The 18,168-nt window shown below is 46.8% G+C and overlaps 1 protein-coding gene across 3 annotated transcripts in view; it reads left to right on the forward strand.

The window, feature by feature from the left end:
- Positions 1-740: 740 nt before the first annotated feature.
- Positions 741-18,168, forward strand: part of LOC111148621 (SPARC related modular calcium binding 1) — a 166,271-nt gene continuing 148,843 nt past the window's right edge. For 2 of the 3 annotated variants that reach the window (XM_022505345.1, XM_022505346.1), the window contains exon 1: positions 778-876. In XM_022505345.1, the coding sequence (XP_022361053.1) occupies positions 778-876 (99 nt within the window). Of the gene's footprint in view, positions 877-18,168 lie in introns of all 3 variants that reach the window. The other variant, XM_022505347.1, reaches the window with a different exon arrangement.

Below are 18,168 nucleotides of genomic sequence, written 5' to 3' on the forward strand. Positions count from 1 at the left end.
TCCCAAGGCCATTCACAGCCTGTCCCGCGCGGGTCCCCTTCTCAGTTGTTTTTGGTGTTGATGCGATGAGGAAACAGATTTCTTAACTCCTTTGAGCCCTAGTATCCTCTTCAGAAAAATGGGGCTACAAATATTTTTCCTGCTTATTTTACAGGACTGTTGGGACAACTTGTGGAATTCTGTCGAAAATTACCCACGCTTAAGGCCTGACTTTTTAGCCGGGTGGGCGTTCCGGGAGTTAGGGCCGCTGGAACTCTTCGAGGCTTCCTCAGACAGAAGGACCGCGAGAAAGTTCTTCTTCCTCCCAGGCTCTCCCGGAGCCCACTCCGGCTGAGCAAGCGGGTGTCTCTCCTCGGTGGGGTTGACCGCGAGCCGCCCCTCTGTCCGCTCTCCGATTGGCTTTCACCTGCCAGAGGGTCGGCTGCTACGGGCCCCTCGGCCTGTCAATCAGGGCCGCCCGGCTCCGCCCCGCCCCTCCCGGGGGTTTATAACGGGAATTCCCATGGCCTGGGCTCTGGCGTCCAACCTGCTGCCGCCGCGGCCCGGCCGAGCCGAGCGAGCGAGCGCCGCGCGCAGAGCACACGCTCGCGCTCCAATTCCCCTCCCTGGCGGTTCATGACCGCGCGCTCTGAGCGCAGCGCCGCCGGCCCCGCCGCCCCGCCGCCCGGCCGCCGCGAGGGCCCCCGAGGGAAGGAAGGCAGGAAGGCAGGCGCAGCCGCGCGCCCCGCGGAATCCGCGTCCCCCGCCCGCAGCCGGCTGCCCGGCCCGGCTGGCACCATGCTGCCCGCGCGCTGCGCCCGCCTGCTCACGCCCCACTTGCTGCTCGTGTTGGTGCAGCTGTCCCTAGTTCGCGGCCACCGCACCACGGGCCCCAGGGTAAGTGCGCCCCCGGCCGCGCGCCCACCTGCGGAGGGAGTCTGAGGTCGCCTGCCCCCATCCCTCGGGGCGGGGGTGGGGGTGGGGGTGGAGGGGGAAGGGAGGTGTCCTCCCCCCGCCACCCCGCACCTACCACCGGTCCCCGTGGGCTTCTGGGCGAATAAAAATTTCTCCCGTTCTTCCCCCCACCTCCCTCCTTTCTTGCAGCGCCGATCGGCCTCCCGCCTTCCCCCTCGAACTGTCACTGGGTTTTCTTTCCCTGTCTCTTCTCCTAGAGTATTTTGCTCCAGCGGGTGCCTCCAGCGTCCGAAAAAGGCTCGCTCTCCTCTCGAGTGGGCTGCCCTGTGGTCTCACGCCGCGCCCGGTCTGGGTCCCGGAGCGCCGGCGTTCTTGGCAGGCGGCGAGGGGGTGGGGGGCAGCTCTGCCTCCAGAGTTTTAGGTTACCTGAGAGCCACACAAGGACCTTGTGTTGTTGTTGTTTTAAAAAGTGATCGCTGCTCGTAAAACCCACGGCAGATAATTTTAATGCTCTCTCCTGCTGGGCACAGCCCCGGAGCAGGGGTGGAGGTGGGGGGCTGCGGAGAGGCGCTGCGCAGTGCTCAAGAGTCTTTTCCCCCTGACTTCGGGGCTGGGAGGTTGAACTACTTGTTGAACCTTGGTCTGATTGGAGTTTCTGAACGATATGCAAACGTGCCAATTCTGTGCACAGGACAGGCTGTCCAGAGCGTTGTAAAATCTCCTGGAACGGAAGGCATTGTGTTCATGGCTGGTCTAAATTATTGCTCCTCCCACCCCAATTGGTCTAAATGAAGGATTCCGCTGCCTTAAAAAAAAAAAGTGCTATTAAACCACCTGGTGGTTCATTTGACCGAACTTAATCCAGAGGATCTCTGGCCAAGAATCAGCTTATGTCAGGGCAGTCTCTCCGGATAGAGGCTTGCCTCGACTGGTAGCCTGAGAGTCCGTGTGAAGCAGCTGGAATCTTTGTGAAAACAAGGTCGGCTCCCCAAGCGCCGGGGGCTTTCCTGGGTATCTGCCGGCCTAGCCCCATTACCACCTGTTCAGACCGCAGGTTCTTTATTCGGAGCTCTTGCTCTAGGAGAGTCCTCTTTATGGCTGTCGTGTGTGGAGGAAAAGCCTTGCAAAGGCTGGCCAGCCTTCCCGACCGCCCGGATACCGGCTGCTGCTGACGTGGGAGCCCAGCTATCACTGGGAGATCAGATTTGCAGCCACTTAGGAAAGAAAAGTGTTTGTCCCCGTGTTGTGCCGGCCCTTGCTTTTATGACCAGATGTGCCACAGAAAGCAGTTAAGGTGCCACAGATTAGATCCAGGGTGTGTCGTAAATCCTCGACAGCAGGCGTTCTCGAAGCTGGGGCGAGTGTGGGCTCCGGGAGGGACTTTTATGGATGCAGATGAGGATGCCTTTTAAATGAAGCTGCTTGGTTTGATATTAGGACTCCGAAGCTCTTAAACTCCGAGGTCAGGAGAGCCACAGCGTTCCCTCCAATAATTAGGAACAGTCAAGACAGAGACGCAGACCAGAGCACCCCGACTGAAATCTGGATGCCCGCCCACACGAGAGGCCCGGAGACAAATGGTGGGGGGCTCGTTTGCTGCTGGGCATGTCTAGCATCTCAAGCCATATGGCTTTCCTTCTCTGCCTCCTGAAATTGGAGGAAGCAACTTTTAGGGGAAGGCTAGAGGCTTTAGGGGGAAATCGGGACATTGGTTAGGTTTCCCTCTAGCTTCTTTAGTTTAATCATTTGATAGATCTGATGAAATAAAACAGGAGCTGTAAATAGGCTTGTGTGGATCCCAGCTGCATTCTCTCTTTCTCTCTCTCTCTCTCTCTCTCTCTCACACACACACACACACACACTGTAAAAGTACCAAGGGAAAGCTGTTGTCTTGAGCATGTGCTTACTTGGGTGCATTTATAGGCTACAAGAAGAGCTGCCGTTCAGGGACACGGGGGCTGGGCCATTTCCATGACCGCTTAAGCATAGAACAACAAGGAAGGGGGTCTTGTTAGTGCCATTTTGCAAGTGAGACCCTGGGAAGCTAACAGGCTTGCTTGAAACACTCATGGTGCACATGTAGCTGTGGGCCCCACGTCCCAGTTTATATGGATGTTCAGGTGGTGTGCTCTCCCTGCCACCAAGCCGCCGCAGGGAGCGCTCATCCCACCAGTGGCGCTGTCCCTCTCACAGGAAGAGATGGCTCCTTGAGATAATACTGAACCTGGACGCATTAGGGGAGGTTGTAAGAAAGGGTTAATAATATTTTTTGGTGTCTGAATCGCTAAAGGGTGATGCCTTTGAGTTTCAGGCAATCCCCAAAGATTCCAGCTCTCTTCTGTGGCTTCTTGATGGCCTGAGGAGTGTGGCTCTGGTGGCCAGTGTCAGAGAAGCAGAAACATCTGGTTTGTTGCAATATTCCCTTGGGCACCCCTGGGTCTCTTCTGTTAATCTTTTGAGTGACAGAGGCTTAAGGATTGGCATCTTTTCCAGCTGGCTTTCTAGGAAACCGAGAGCATGCCCTTTTGGTTTAACTTTATCTGGCTCACTAATTGAGCTCCCCCGAGGCCTAGACCCCAATCCTCGCTCCCTTATTTGCTTCCTGCCTTCATAAAATTCCTGACATCTGTTTGACTCTGGAAACCCACAGCTATCAAGTATCAGATTGGAGGCTATTTTGTAGGAAGCACCTGATTTTTTGGTCTCCGAGCTCTCAGCAGCCACTTGGCTACCTGGGACGCTGGTCAGGATCCTTTTAATTACTGAGAAGGCAGCCATTTCTTTAATCCTGTACAATTTACTGAAAATGTTTCGGGGGAGGGTGGAGTGGGGGAGGGGGTATCCCAGGATGATGGAGTCTGGCTGATGGTCAGGCCAAGTCAACTGCCTGTCTTTGTCTAAACCTCTGTCTGCCCAGGAGCTGGGTGATGGCGGGAACTGGCCCATCTTCTCTACTGGTGCATCCCCAGAGCCTAGCACGGGGCCAGATGCTGGATGGGGAAGGACTGTGTTGTTGTTTATGGAAAAAATAAATTAATGCAGACAATGCATGTTTAACAGCATTCTACGGGTTCCACTTTCTTAGTGCTTTCGCGTGACTGGAGGCCGGAAATAGATTTAAGAAATTTGAAAAGAGGCGAAAATGGGAAGGTCAAGAAGTCTGAGTAAGGAATTGGGTTTCTTGTTTTATGTCTGTTCTTTATTGGTTCTCTCTCCTCTCGCTGGCTGGGTTTGCCCTTCAAAACCCAGCTCCTGCACCACTCCCCAGGAGCTCTCCTGCAGAACACCCTTTGGGGGAGAATTGGTCTCTCTCACCTTCGACCAGCTCCTGTATTTGGCTCACTTGCCTTCTAACTTCGGCTGATCTTTCCACAATGAGCGTCTCGAGATCAGGCTAGCATCTCCCACCTTCTCCGCGCTAACGCTGGTGGCACATCACGTACAACCCTGTCTTGGGAAATGAACAAACTCACAGCACCTTGAGGGCAGAATAGAGGTCTTATTTGTCCGTGTGCTGGGTTACACTGCAAAGTGTTCTCTGAATGTTTACTGAAATGGGTCAGAATCTGCAGTGGTGTCCAAGCTAGACCCCTTGCTCTCATTTGAACCTGAAATTGGTTATTTCATAAATAATGTTCCCTCCATTTACAGGCTTTTGTTCTTTGTTTAAAAATTAGTATGTGTGGTGGTTATGGGAGGTTTGGGGGAGGAGAGACAGAACGAGCAAACTGGGATGGGAAGCAGGTGTGAAACAGCTTCTAGACTGCTCTCTTTCTTTTGGCTAGTCTGCGTCAGTGTCTGGACTGGGGTGGGTCCCTGAGTCTGTGTAGACACTCTTCCTGTTACCTGTGGTCCTGACAAGACCCTTCTTTTCCACCCCGGGAGATTTATCTGAAATGCTCTTCACGTGTTAGGCAAAGAACTTGGTTTAAACATTTTGATGGAACTGACATGTGAAATTTAGAGGAGCGAAATTGAGAAGGCCAGGAAGAGGAAATGATCATTTTAGAAGCTCTAGGAAATGCTATGAAATGGAAAACACTTGGATGTTATCTCATTTTCTCCCAAAGTTGAAATTCACATTTCTTATGGCCCAGCAATTGCAGTCCTAAGTACATATGCCCAAGAGAAACTCATGTCCAGAAGGAGACCCATGCAACCATGTTCGTAATGCTGGAAGCCTGGTAAAAGCCCAAATGCCCACTAGTTGGAGGGCAGATTAGTTGATGTTTTCACACGGTGCAGGATCATACTCAGGCAAAACAAATGAGCAACACTGACATGCAAAAATATGGATGAATCTTGGTAATAGGATATTAAGTAAAAGAAATGCACTGGAAGACAGAGCATGGCATCTTATAAACTTAAAAAGAGCTAAAATTAAAGAAAATATCTTCTAGGAATACATATAACTACAATAATGCTCTATGAGAAGAAAAGCAAAGTAATGTTGGACAGAGGATTTAGGGCGAAGTTATGGGGGAGCAGATGGTTGGAAGCACATGGTGGGGTAAATCGTATGGTTAGTGTTAAGTTAATGTCAATACTTTACCTTTTGGGGGAGGGAAGGATGGGTTGGAAAGTAGTTCTCCATTAATAAAGATTAGTGGCTGATTAAATGAAAAATGAAAGTGGGGCCTGGATAGACCAATGTTGAGTATCAGGAACCAAAGTTTATGATTAGTTCAATTCTTGGCACCCCATGCTCAGACAAACAAAAGTTGCCAGAGCAGGAACTCCTGTCTTGCCTCCTTCTGCTCCCCCTTTTCCAGATGTGCATGTGGTCCTACCTAAAATACCACGCTGGGGAGTGATTATTGGCTTTTGTTTCAGTTCGTGGCCGGTTCGACCCAGAGCAGGCCCAGGCCCTGGCATCAGTATCTACATCAGCTGGCCAAAGGGCTCATTTGTAAGGCTGAGTTGGCGGTGGGCTGTCTTCCCTCTCCCTTGCTCAGGGGGATCTATCCTGCACATCTGGGTCCCCTGCCCCGCAGAGTAGAAAAGTTCACTAGCTGATGCTTGGGTCATAAGACTTACTTGCCCGTGGGGGTGGACTGGGGGAGGGGGAACAGAGTGCATCTGATGGGATGCCTGTTTTCATCCTGGCCTCCTCCCTCACCCCTCTGGCAGAGCCTGGGGGAAGGGAGCATGGCCTTCCTTAGCAGGTACAGGGCACCCTTTCTATCCCGACCACATAGAGATCTATTGTTTAAGCAGCCAAGTTCCTGGCATCACTGGCGGTGGAGATGGTGGGAGAGAATGTCCGTGAGGAGGCCCCCCCCTTCCCCGTTTGTCACCGCAGAGCTGTTTGGGAGAGGACAAGGGTTGAGTTGCGGTTGAGAAATCGATCGGAGCTGTTTGTGAGGCCTGCCAAACAGGGTTAGCATTGTACATATGTGCTCTGCACACATCCAGAGTCACCGAGGGGATACGAGAATTGGATCTCCAAGAACATTCCCAACAGCGCCATAAAGACCCCCAAAGCAACATGGGTCATTATAGCAATTAATTGGATTTCATTTTGCATCTGACATCATTCTAAACTCAACTGCTAGATCACAAAATAATCTTACCTTTGGCAGAAATCTAAGCTTGTTAGGTGTGGAGCCCTGCACACTTCCCAGACATTGATTTCAGCCTCCTTCTTTTGGGAGCCAGTGTTGGGCAGCCTCTGCTGAGTAAGCGGGAAAAGGTGCTCAGGAGAGCTGGAGTTCCAGGACAGCTCCCCACCCTCCCCCCCACCCCCCAGCTGGGAGGACCACACTGAGCGAGGTTCTAGGAGCCAATGCAGCAGATGCTTTGAAACCTGACAGATACTCTACAAATGTGAGCTGCTCTGCCCTTCCTCTTTAATATCTGCTTCACAGGGCAGCGTCGATCTGATTCAGATAAGGACTGAATGCTCTTCTCCTTCCTTTTTTTATTTAAAGTATTGACGGTGGGGGAAAACTGGACCTACTTCCCAGAATAGTTCACTTTTAGGACCAGATAAGCGTCTCTAGGACACTGCTGGGAGTTTTAGGTATTTTGTTTGGGTGTTTATTGTGTATGAGTTCTTGGAGAACCCTGCAAAGCCAGGGAAAGGACACAAAAGTAGATCATAAGAATGAGGGTGAGGTGGAGAGAGTTGCCAAAGCCCACGGACCGCTCCCTGCTCCTCGGGTGCCCAGAGCCGCTGACCAGGTGGAACACAGAGCTTCACTTCGTCCGCAGCAGTGTCCGCTGGACCTTTTTTTTTGGGATGGTAATATTCTACATTGGCACCGTCCGATGGTAGACACACGTGACTGTTGAAGTTTTAAATGTGCTTAGTGCAGCCGAGGAACTGAATTTTTAATTAATTTGATTTCAGTTAATTTAAACGTTAATGTTAAAATAGTCACATATAGTTAGGGGTTATCACACTGGACAGTATGGGTCTCTAGCCATGTGCCCACCCCTACCCCCTGCCAGATGCCTCCACCATGTGCCCCAGACTGTAGCCATGCTAAACCACATCACATTTTCCTAACCTGTCTTTTCCTTCCCATCTCTGTCTCTCAAAATTCTGCCTGTCATTTGGATGGCTCCACACAGTCCTCCCAGACTTGTCCCAAGCAGAGCTCTCTCTGCACCCTGGGCTTTGCTCATCCTGGTGTCAGTGCATGTCTCATCTGCCCGGTATCGCAGCCGACCGTACGTAGGAAGGTGCTGGGGCAGCCTCAGCACAGACTTTGGAGAGAGACAGACCCAGGTTTGACTCTGGCTTGGCCTCTGTGGTCCTGGGCTAGTAATTTAACTTCACGGGCCCTCAGTCCCCTGATTTGTCCAATAGAGGTCATAGCCTCTATGTCCAGGGTGGTGGGGAGGATGCACGTGGGATGTCTTAGCTTCCCATTCCTGCTATAACAAGTACCACAACCACTGACTTAAATAACACTCATTTCTGGAGATTGGAAGTCTGACATGGTCTCCATGGGCTAAAAAATCAGCAGAGCTCAGGTCCTTTTTGGAGGCTGTAGGGGAGAATCCATTTTGTTGCCTTTTCCTGCTTCTAGAAACTGCCTGCCTTCCTGGGTTGGTAGTTCCCTTCCACCTTCAAATCCAGCAGAAGCTGGTCAAGTCTTTTTCATCCTGCCATCTCTCTGGTTCCAACTCTTCTGCTGCCCACCTTCCCCTTAAGGACTCTTGTGATTGATGAGCTCAGATGTTCTCCTTATCTTATGGTTAGCTGATTAGTAATCTTGATTCCTCCTTGCCATGTAACATAGCATTATTAGGATTAGGACATGGGCATCTTTGAGGGGCCATTGTTCTGCTTACCACATTCACTAAGGGTCGAATATAGTGCCTGGCTCATAGAAGGTGCTTGATAAACCGGGGCCATTATAATGACCCACATCTATTAGTTTCTTTCCTTTCAGAGTGGGAGTCTCCTAATGGTGGAATTATTTAATTTTCTTTATAGACTTATCCTGGCCAAGAACAGGTGCTTAGTAAATGTTCATTGAACAATAGAATTTTTGAAACATAGATTGTTTCTTCCCTTATAAAGATATATTGAACAGTAAAAAAAAAAAAAAGTAAACTGCAAATCAGAATATATGATCCTGTTTGCTCAAAGCAAAAAAACCTGGCTTATGTATAGAAAAATGGGGTGGGTTATAAGTCATGCGGTTAATGGTAATTAGCATGGGATATTCCACCTCTATGGGATGTGTTTTAGTAAATATTAAACTAATTTTATGATGAACATTTTTAAATCTTAGAGGACAATAATAAAGATTAAAACACACGTGATTTAAAAAAAAGTTCCAAACCTGGCTGAATCCAGCCTGAATACCCTTGGATTCCGTCTACATCTGACAGTTAGCCTGTCTCATGTTAGGCTGATTTTCAGGTTTAGTCACTGTTAGCACCAGGCCTCCTACTCATTTCCAGCATGCTTTGAACTTAGTTTGCTTTGAACTTTTAAAAAAGATTTTATTTATTTATGTGATGGAGAGAGAGAGAGAGAGAGAGAGAGAGAGCACAAGCAGGGGAAGCAACAGGCAGGGCGAGAGGGAGAAGCAGGCTCCCCATGCGGCAGGGAGCCCGATGCGGTGCCCGATCCCAGAACCCTGGGATCATGACCTGAGCGGAAGGCACTCGGTCAACTGACTGAGGCACCCAGGCTCCCCAAACTCGGTTTGCCTTCAAGGAGAGTTTCCAATTAACCTTAGCAGGACATAAATGTAAAAATGTACTTACTGCTGCTGGTGGAAATATAAATCAGCACGGTCACTTCGTAGGATTGACTTTTTACTTTCACTCTGCTATATGCCCTAGAGAAATGTGCTTAAATATGTGCCAAGACACATGTTTAAGGATGCTCATAGCAGCATTTTTTGGTAGCAATAACAAAACTGGAAACCGCCTACGTGCCCATCAGCAGGTGACTAGAAATATGAATTATGGCATATACAAAAAGTGGAATACTACACAGCACCAAAAATGGCTAATCTAAAGCTATAACCATGATTATGGAGGAATTTCATAGTCAGAATGTTGAGTGAAAGAAGGAAAAATGTACAAAAACACCTACATTATGCCATTTATATAAGGGTTGAAAGCATGCAAGAGCGATGATTGTTCAGGAGTATATACATATGTAAAGAGTGCATGAGAAAATGAAGGGTAATGATAACTCTGAAGCTCAGGTTAGTGGTTAATTAGGTGAGAGGGCAGGAAGGCCAGTGACACGCTGGAGGGGTCACAGAAGGTTTGCCTTGAATTGGTAATGTTTTATGTTTTTAAAGCAGGAGGTGAGTACATGGATTTTTAAATTCTATTTTGTATGCACTACATAATAGATCATACAGTTTTCCAGAAAAGATAAAAATGGATTTGGATAGGGGTGCCTGGGTGGCTCAGTGGGTTAAAGCCTTTGCCGTCGGCTCAGGTCATGATCTCAGGGTCCCGGGATCAAGCCCCATATTGGACTCTGCTTGGCGGAGAGCCTGCTTCCCCACACCCCCGCCGCCTTCCTCTCTGCCTACTTGTGATCTCTCTCTCTGTCAAATAAATAGAATCTTTAAAGAACGGATTTGGATATATCACAACAGAGTTTTAAGAGTAAGCAATAAAAGTGATGCTTCTTTGAGAGGTCTGTACTGTTGATCACACTTTTCCTTTCCCCAGAAGGACACGTTCAGGGACATTTAGCCAAACATATGGCCTCCCCGCCTCCTTATATTGCTGGCCACTTCCCTCCTGCCCTCCTGAGGCCCTGAGGCCATGCCTCCCCCAGCTCAGGGCCAGGCACAGTTATGGTACCGTCTCCCACGTCTGCCTGACAGTGCTGGGGCTCCTCTCTGCTCTCCTGGGCCTCTGCTTTTCTCACTGTACTTGCTCTCATTGCATGATTAGGAATGAGCTTGGTCGTTTTCTCAAACTTATTGATCATTAATTTAGGGTTGTCAGAACTGGCAAATAAAAATGCTAATATAAGATCGCCTAAATTATAAATTGCATACATTTGAAGGATGTAAGTGAATAACATAATGTAGAAGAAAGTAAATTACAGAAATTTGAATTCAGGTAAATAACATGGTCTTAGTGTAAATATGGCCTAAATAAAAACCTGTTTGTCATTTATCTAAAATTATTTGTTAATTATCTGAAATTCAAATTTAACTGGATATCTTGTATTGTATCTGGCCATCCTATGTTAGCTCTTTTTCTTTTAGGAATCATCTATCCAGGTTTTTTGTCAATTTTTAAAGTAAGTGTGGTAATTTTTTCTCCTTGGCTCACTGGCTGACTTGGAGGAGTTTTTTGTTTGTTTGTTTTAATACTAAAGATATTAATCTGTTTTTTCTGTCATGTCTGGCAGATGCCTTTCATTATAAAAAGACAATGGCCTCAGTCTAGTAAATTTTACATCTGTATGTAGTTAATTTGTTATTATGGTTTCTATCTTCAGTAACAGGGTGAGAAATGTCTCCCCCTGCTAAGATGGTAGAAATTAAGGTGAATACATTTCTAAAGTTGTACAAGCTGGGAGACATATATCACACCGGCCATCCATTTCATGTTTGATGGGAATTTATATAGTATTTTCTGTGAACTGAACTTCTTAATGTAACCCCATGGAAAGAGCACTTGCCCTGTATTTCAGAAATTCCCAATAATATCTGGAAAGAAGATGTGTCAAATGAAAAATATTCCATTAAAGGTAATTACTTGGGGAAATTTATATAAAAAGTGTCACTTTGGGTAAGCAGGCTATCCTGGAAGAGACACTAGGACTTTGGCAAAGAATTTAGACTCTCCTTCACCTTTGGATCTCTTCCATTCACCTAAAAAAACTTTTCCTTATTATGAAAAATTCCAAATACAAAAAAGGAGAGAGTGGTGTAACGGATTTCCATGGAACCCTTGCACAGCTTCAATAATGGACAACTCCTGGCCAATCTCGTTCCTTCCACCCATCCCCCAGGCCCCTGTTCAGATTATTTAGCAAGTCCAGACATTATATTTTATCATCTGTAAATATTTTCAAATATATCTCTAAAAGATAAAGACATTAAAAGAAACCTAACCACAATGCCATATCACAACCAAGGAATACTAATAAGTGCTTAATACAGATATTTTAAAGTTGGCATTCAGCCAGTTGGCTTTTATGAAAGATCTGCAGTAGAACCAGTGTTTGCTACCCGACAGACGTCCCAGGAGGAGTTTTGCCTTTACAAAAGGAGGGCAAAAAGCAAAAATCGCATTCAGTGTTCACTCTGAAGTGAGCCCTTATGGGGCTGGGGGTGCAGCTCCTTCCCTAAGAACCATACTCAGCGGCATCTCAGCCTCAAGCCGCCAGACCTTTGAGCTGTGTCTGGGAGCATCTCGCTTTCTCTTGATTTATTTTGTGCAAGCTGTGTCCTAAGGTATCAGAAAAGCCCGCAAGGTTATATTTTGCACCTGGGAGTGCTAAAAAAAATGTTTCCATATAAATTCATGGTAATTGCTTCTTCACTTTGTGCCTTTTCTGCTGATGAGATGTTTCATAGGACAGCTGTACTTTCAGACAACAGGGAATACCTCTATAATATAATGCAATCAACATTCAGATCTCCCTGATTATCTCTTAGATGTGGTTTTATGTGAGTTTGAAACAAGACCCAAATAAGGTCCACATATTGGTTAATCTGTATCTTAAATCTCTTTGAGTCTATGAATTTCCCCTCCACCTCCTTTTTACTTTGTGATTTATTTTTGAATAAACAGGTGGTTCTAGGGTTTTCTGCACTAGATGTTATTGACTACATTCCTGTAACGTTGTGTACCACATTCCTCTGCCCTTCATATTTCTTGTAAAATGAGAGGTGGATCTAGAGACTTGATCAGATACAGATTTCATATATATATATATATATATATATATATATATATATATACACACATATATATATGATTCCATTTATTTATTTGACAGAGAGAGAGCACAAGGAGGGGGAGTGGCAGGCAGAGAGAGAGGGAGAAGCAGGGTCCCCGCTGAGCAGGGGACGGAGCAGCACGGAGCTCAATCCCAGGACCTTGAGATCATGACCTGAACCAAAGGCACATGCTTAACGGACTGAGCCACTCACGTGCCCGTAGATACGATATTTTCTTGGCAAGTATATTTCGTGGGAGTCAGTCTGTTCTTCCACCAGGAGGCACGTAACATCTGTGCTATCAGCATCATTTGGGGATCCATTAGTTTTCTAGGAGTTGTCAATGATTTTTTTAAAAAATAATTTATTGGAGAGAGAGAGTGCACACTCAAGAAAGAGCATGAGTGAGGGGAGGGGTGGAGGGAGAGGCAGACTCTCCGCTGAGCTGGGAGCGCATCATGGGGCTCAGTCCCTGAACCTCAAGATTGTGACCTGAGCCGAGGGCAGACACTTAACAGGCTGAGCCACCCAGGTGCCCCTCTCAGTGATTTTTTTTTTTTTTAAGATTTTATTTATTTATTTGGCAGAGAGAGATCACAAGCAGGCAGAGAGACAGGTAGAGAGAGAGGAGGAAGCAGGCTCCCCGCCGAGCAGAGAGCCCGATGCGGGGCTCGATCCCAGGACCCTGAGATCATGACCTGAGCCGAAGGCAGCGGCTTAACCCACTGAGCCACCCAGGCGCCCCCCTGTCAGTGATTTTTAAACAAGTAACAGGTTAAACTGAAAAGAGCTTCTATGCTTTGTGTGGCATTGCCATCTTTCTCATCTCTGGTGTTTCCTCCAGAGGGCTTAGTTGCCAATGTTCTCTTTTCAGCAATGGCCTCCTGATGGGGAGGCTGTGTGTGACTGCAGAGCTCTGAGAGGGAGACATGCTCCAAGTTCTTGGTAGGTGGCCGAGGAAGGAGGATCTCCTTGATTTCTGGGGGAAGCAGTAAGAGCGTGAGCTGGTTTTACTCTCGAGTGCTAACCAAAAGGCCTCTAAAGTGTAATTGTAGATCGGCTTTGAGTATGATCTTTGGTATGTACACATCAGTTGGGAATTTATATCATGATAGCAGAGACCATGTTTTGAACTGGCTTACCCAATGAAGATACAAGGTGGGTTTCAGGATTGGTAGGACTCAGCATCTTATTAATGCCATCAACAGTTTCCCTCTGCCTCTGTTTGTGTTGTCTTTATGTTTCTCCCTTTCTGCTTTTGTGTTGTCTGTTTAATTTCAAGCCTAGCTTTTCATGGTGGTAGGATTGTTGCAATGATTCCATACTTCTCATCCCAACATCTTATTTTCTAGAATACAGAAGAGATGTGACTTGAAGTTGTCTTTTCAGAGAAGCAACAACCTTCATTCCTAGATGATGTCAGAAAACTTTGGCATTTAGCTCATTGATCTAAACTGGATCAAATGCCCATTCTTTGGGCCAATCCCTTGGCCAGGAGAGTGCCATGCTGTGAGTGACTTAGGTCTGGATGTCTTAGGACGGTCACTGTGGCAGGGTTGGAGACAGGGTACCCATTTCTGGAGCTGTGGGTCAGGTAGTTCCTCCTCCCTCTGCTGACTGCATGGCCGCACATGGTGGGGAAGAGAAAGGGAGAGGAGGGCAACAAGCAGTGTCTGTTTTGGGATTTGGAGCATTGTTTTTTTTTTTTAATCAGCAGAATGGTGGGGTGGGCTGTGTGGTAAGAAGTGTGCTGGACACCGATGGTCACAGTCTGGTGAAGAGGGAGCTCTCCTGTTACTGTGTGATCCGTTCCCTCCTCTACTAAAGGGAGAACAGATGACCTCCAAGGTTACTGTCGGCACAGACGTTCTGAGATTAGCAGCTGATAGGAAAAAGGGAACATGGGAAAAATTTGGACCCTTTCCAGGCAGAATAAATAGGCCAAATGAGGATGATTCCAGAAGGCCCCCCAAATGAGATAAGCATGAGGCATCTTCCCACAGTGGGAAGAAATCTCAGGGGCGTCTTCCTTGTATGCATGAGGTAAGATCTGTCCCCACTCCACCCAGTCAGGATCCGGATCCCTGCCTCCTTGCTCTGTCTGTGACTTTCACATTTAAAGGTGGCCTGCAGAACTTTGGGAAAGGGGTAAAGGTCCTGCCAAGGGGAGGAACTAGCTTGAATTCTAGTAGAGGATCATATTTCTGAGTTGCCTTTGGCCCATTCACCAGTTTCCTTGTGGCCCCAAAGTCAGGCCCTGTGGAATCCTGACCCTCCGCGACACCTGACTACTGGTATTCTTTTACCTTCTATTTCATAGGGTTCTGGTTTCTCAATCCCTAAAAGAGGTGCATTCCTGGTTTCTGCAAATGCTGAAAGCTTTCAGGTGGGAACGTGCAACAGAGCAGACACAACAAGTAGCCAGTGGTACAGTTGGAAGAAGTAAAGGCTGATCTTGTCAGACTCTTAACGCTTGTTCATAGCAAGGCAGTGAGCGCAGATGTTCACAGAGTCAGATGACGAATGGTCTGGAGCACAGGGTGCATGTTTTATGGTTGGCGCAATCTTTTCCTGGGAGGCCTTTTAAAAAATCAATACCCAATTGGAGGGTTGAAGCAGAAACGCTTTGTATTTGTTGAAGAGGGTTTGAAAGCATCCAGGACACTTGGATGGACACGTTCTCCCTGCCTCCCTTCAGAAAACCTGAGGGCAGGTCCAGGCCTGCGCTGGGCCAGGCGTTCTGAAGGCAGGGGCCGAATAGAGAAGTGGATGCTTCGTTTCTGTCTGTCTTAACTTCTCTTTGGCTTTGAGGTTCACATACCCTCTCATGTACCTTCTCCCCATCCAGGGAGAGGCCTAGAAAAAGATAGCACTCATAGCCTGGGCTCCATCTACTGCTGATCTCGGTTTCTAGCTTTTCTTTCCTGAAAGCCACAGCTAGCTTGAGAATGAAATCCATCTCCCGTTTCATTGCTAGGAGATGAGAGAGTTCGGAGCCAGAGCCGTCTGACAAACTTTGCTTTCTTGCCCCTCCAGAACGCAGCGTGGCGTAGTGCTTTGGGACCAACGAGACCTGGGTTGAGTTCTAGTTCTAGTGCTTCCTCACCATGTGCTCCTGGGCAGATGGACTCTGAGTTTCACCCCCTCATCTGCAAATGGAAGATTTTATTTACCTCATTGGGTCACTGCGGAGCTTAAATGAAATAACGTCAGGATGCTCAGTAAATGTTAACTATTCATACAAATAATGGATGTAACAGGAGAACGTGAGAGATTCCTAGAAGAACCCAAAGTTGTTTTGTTTCCCTTAGTTTTCCTCCTTGGAATTAAGGCTATGAAGCCCCTCAGTATGTGGAAGATTTCTAATCTGTGGTCCTGTTACCTATTGCTTAAAATGAAACTGGTTCCTCTGTGTGTGATCAATCGCATTCCTCCCCTTTCCCAACCAGATCCAGGTCAGGACGACTCTCTTAAATGAAGGAAAGATGTTCTTCGGTGTGATCTTCCTCCATTTGCTGTTCGACCATGTCTTCTCCAGACAACACTCTGCTTCCTGAAATCTTCCTTCACTTTCTCTTTCCCAGGATGGGAGTTTGTCTTCCTGAGTTTAGCATCTAAAGGAAGCTTGAGTGAGCCTTCTCACCTTCGCTTTTTCCTCTAAGACTGTGGGAAGCAGTCTTGCTCTTAGGAGGCAACCAGAGGGCCACGTGACTCCATGCCGATGTGCCTCCTCATAACTTCTGGGCTCAGGGGTCAGGTGACTGTCCAGTATGTTCCCAGATCGGGTAAGCAGGCCACTGCCCCCAGGAGGCGGGAGGAGCAGTGCCTGATTCTCTGGTGCTCCTCCCCCTCCAATCAGCCTTCCCTTGGCTTTGTTTGGAAAGCCCATCCCAGCAGGTCCTGTGGGTGGGCCCAAACCCAATCCAGGCTGCTTTTAGAACCACATTTCAGAAAGGAAAACTCCTGGCTCTTAGCATGGCTTCCTGAGGGATAGTTCTAGATAGGGTGACTTAGGCAACCGTATCCACATCTTCTTCCTTCCAGGTAGTTTACATTGGTAAATTTGGACCATTGACGTTTAAAGTGATTACTGGTGTAGTTGGATCCATTTCAATCATATTTGTGTAGTTTTCTATTCTTTGTTCGTATTCTTGGTTCCTATGTTTGTCTTCCACTTTTTCCCCATCTTCATGCTTGTAACTGAGCAGTCTATGGGACTCTATTTCACTCCTTTCTTAGCATATCAATCATACTTCTTTTTAAAAACTTTTTTTTAGTAATTGCCATAGAATTTGCAATATACATTTACAATGAATTCAACTTCACTTTTTTTTTTTTTTTAAAGATTTTATCTGACACACAGAGAGAGAAATCACAAGCAGGCAGAGAGAGAGAGAGAGGAGGAAACAGGCTCCCTGCTCAGCAGAGAGCCCGATGTGGGGCCCGATCCCAGGACCCTGAGATCACGACCCGAGCCGAAGGCAGAGGCTTTAACCCACTGAGCCACCGAGGCGCCCCTTCACTTTCTTTTTTAAAGAAAGCCTCTTTACTTATTGATTTTTAAAATTCCAGTATAATTAACATGCAGTATTATATTAGTTTCAGGTGTACAACATAATGGTTCAACAATTCTTTACATTACTTAGTGCTCACCACAGTAACTGTAGTCCCCATCCATCACCAAACAACCTTATTACAAAAGTATTGATTATATTCTCTATGTTGTACTTTTCCATTTCTGTGACTTATTTATTTTGTAACTGGAAATTTGTCCCTCTTAATCCATCTTATCCACACCCCCTACCTGTCACCCTGCTCTGTTAACTACCAGTTTTTTAAATTAATTTTTAATTTTTTATTAACATAAAATGTATTATCAGTCCCAGGGGTACAGGTCTGTGACTTGCCATGTTTACATACTTCACAGCACTCACCATAGCACATACCCTCCCCAATGTCCATAACCCAGCCACCCTCTTCCTAGCCTCCTCCCCCCAGCAACCCTCCATTTGTTTTGTGAGATTAAGAGTCTCTTATGGTTTGTCTCCCTCCTGATATCATCTTGTTTCATTTTTTCCTTCCATGTTGCCTCTAAAATTCCTCATATCAGGGAGATCATATGATAATTGTCTTTTCTCTGATTGCCTTATTTTGCTCAGCATAATACCCTCTAGTTCCATCCACGTTGTTGCAAATTGCAGGATATCTTTTTTGCTGGCTGCATAGTATTCCATTGTATATATATACCGCATCTTCTTTATCCATTCATCTGTTGATGGACATCTAGGTTCTTTCCATAGTTTGGCTGTTGTGGACATTGCTGCTATAAACATTCACGTTCACATGCCCCTTTGGATCACTACATTTGTATCTTTAGGGTAAATACCCAGTAGTGTGATTGCTGGTTCGTAGGGTAGCTCTATTTTCAACTTTTTGAGGAACCTCCGTGCTGTTTTCCAGAGTGGTTGCACCAGCTTGCATTCCCACCAACAGTGCAGGAGGGTTCCCCTTCCTCCGCATCCTCGCCAGCATCTGTCGTTTCCTGACTTGTTAATTTTAGCCATTCTGACTGTGTGAGGTGGTATCTCACTGTGGTTTTGATTTGTAGTTCCCTGATGCTGAGTCATGTGGAGCAATTTTTCATGTGTCTGTTGTTCATCTGGATGTCTTCTTTGCAGAAATGTCTGTTCATGTTGGTAAATACCAGTTCTCTGTATTTAAGAATCCATTTTTTTGGATTGACTCTTTTATTCTTTGTTCATTTGTTTTGTTTCTTAAATTCTGCATATGAGTGAAATCACATGGTATTTGTCTTTCTCTGTCTGACTAGTTTCACTTAGCATAATACTCTCTAGCTCCATCCATGTTGTTGCAAATGGCA

This window comes from Enhydra lutris, unplaced genomic scaffold, assembly GCF_002288905.1.
Source record: "Enhydra lutris kenyoni isolate GAN:26980312 unplaced genomic scaffold, ASM228890v2 scaffoldscaffold20, whole genome shotgun sequence".
NCBI classification, from domain to species: Eukaryota; Metazoa; Chordata; class Mammalia; order Carnivora; family Mustelidae; genus Enhydra; species Enhydra lutris.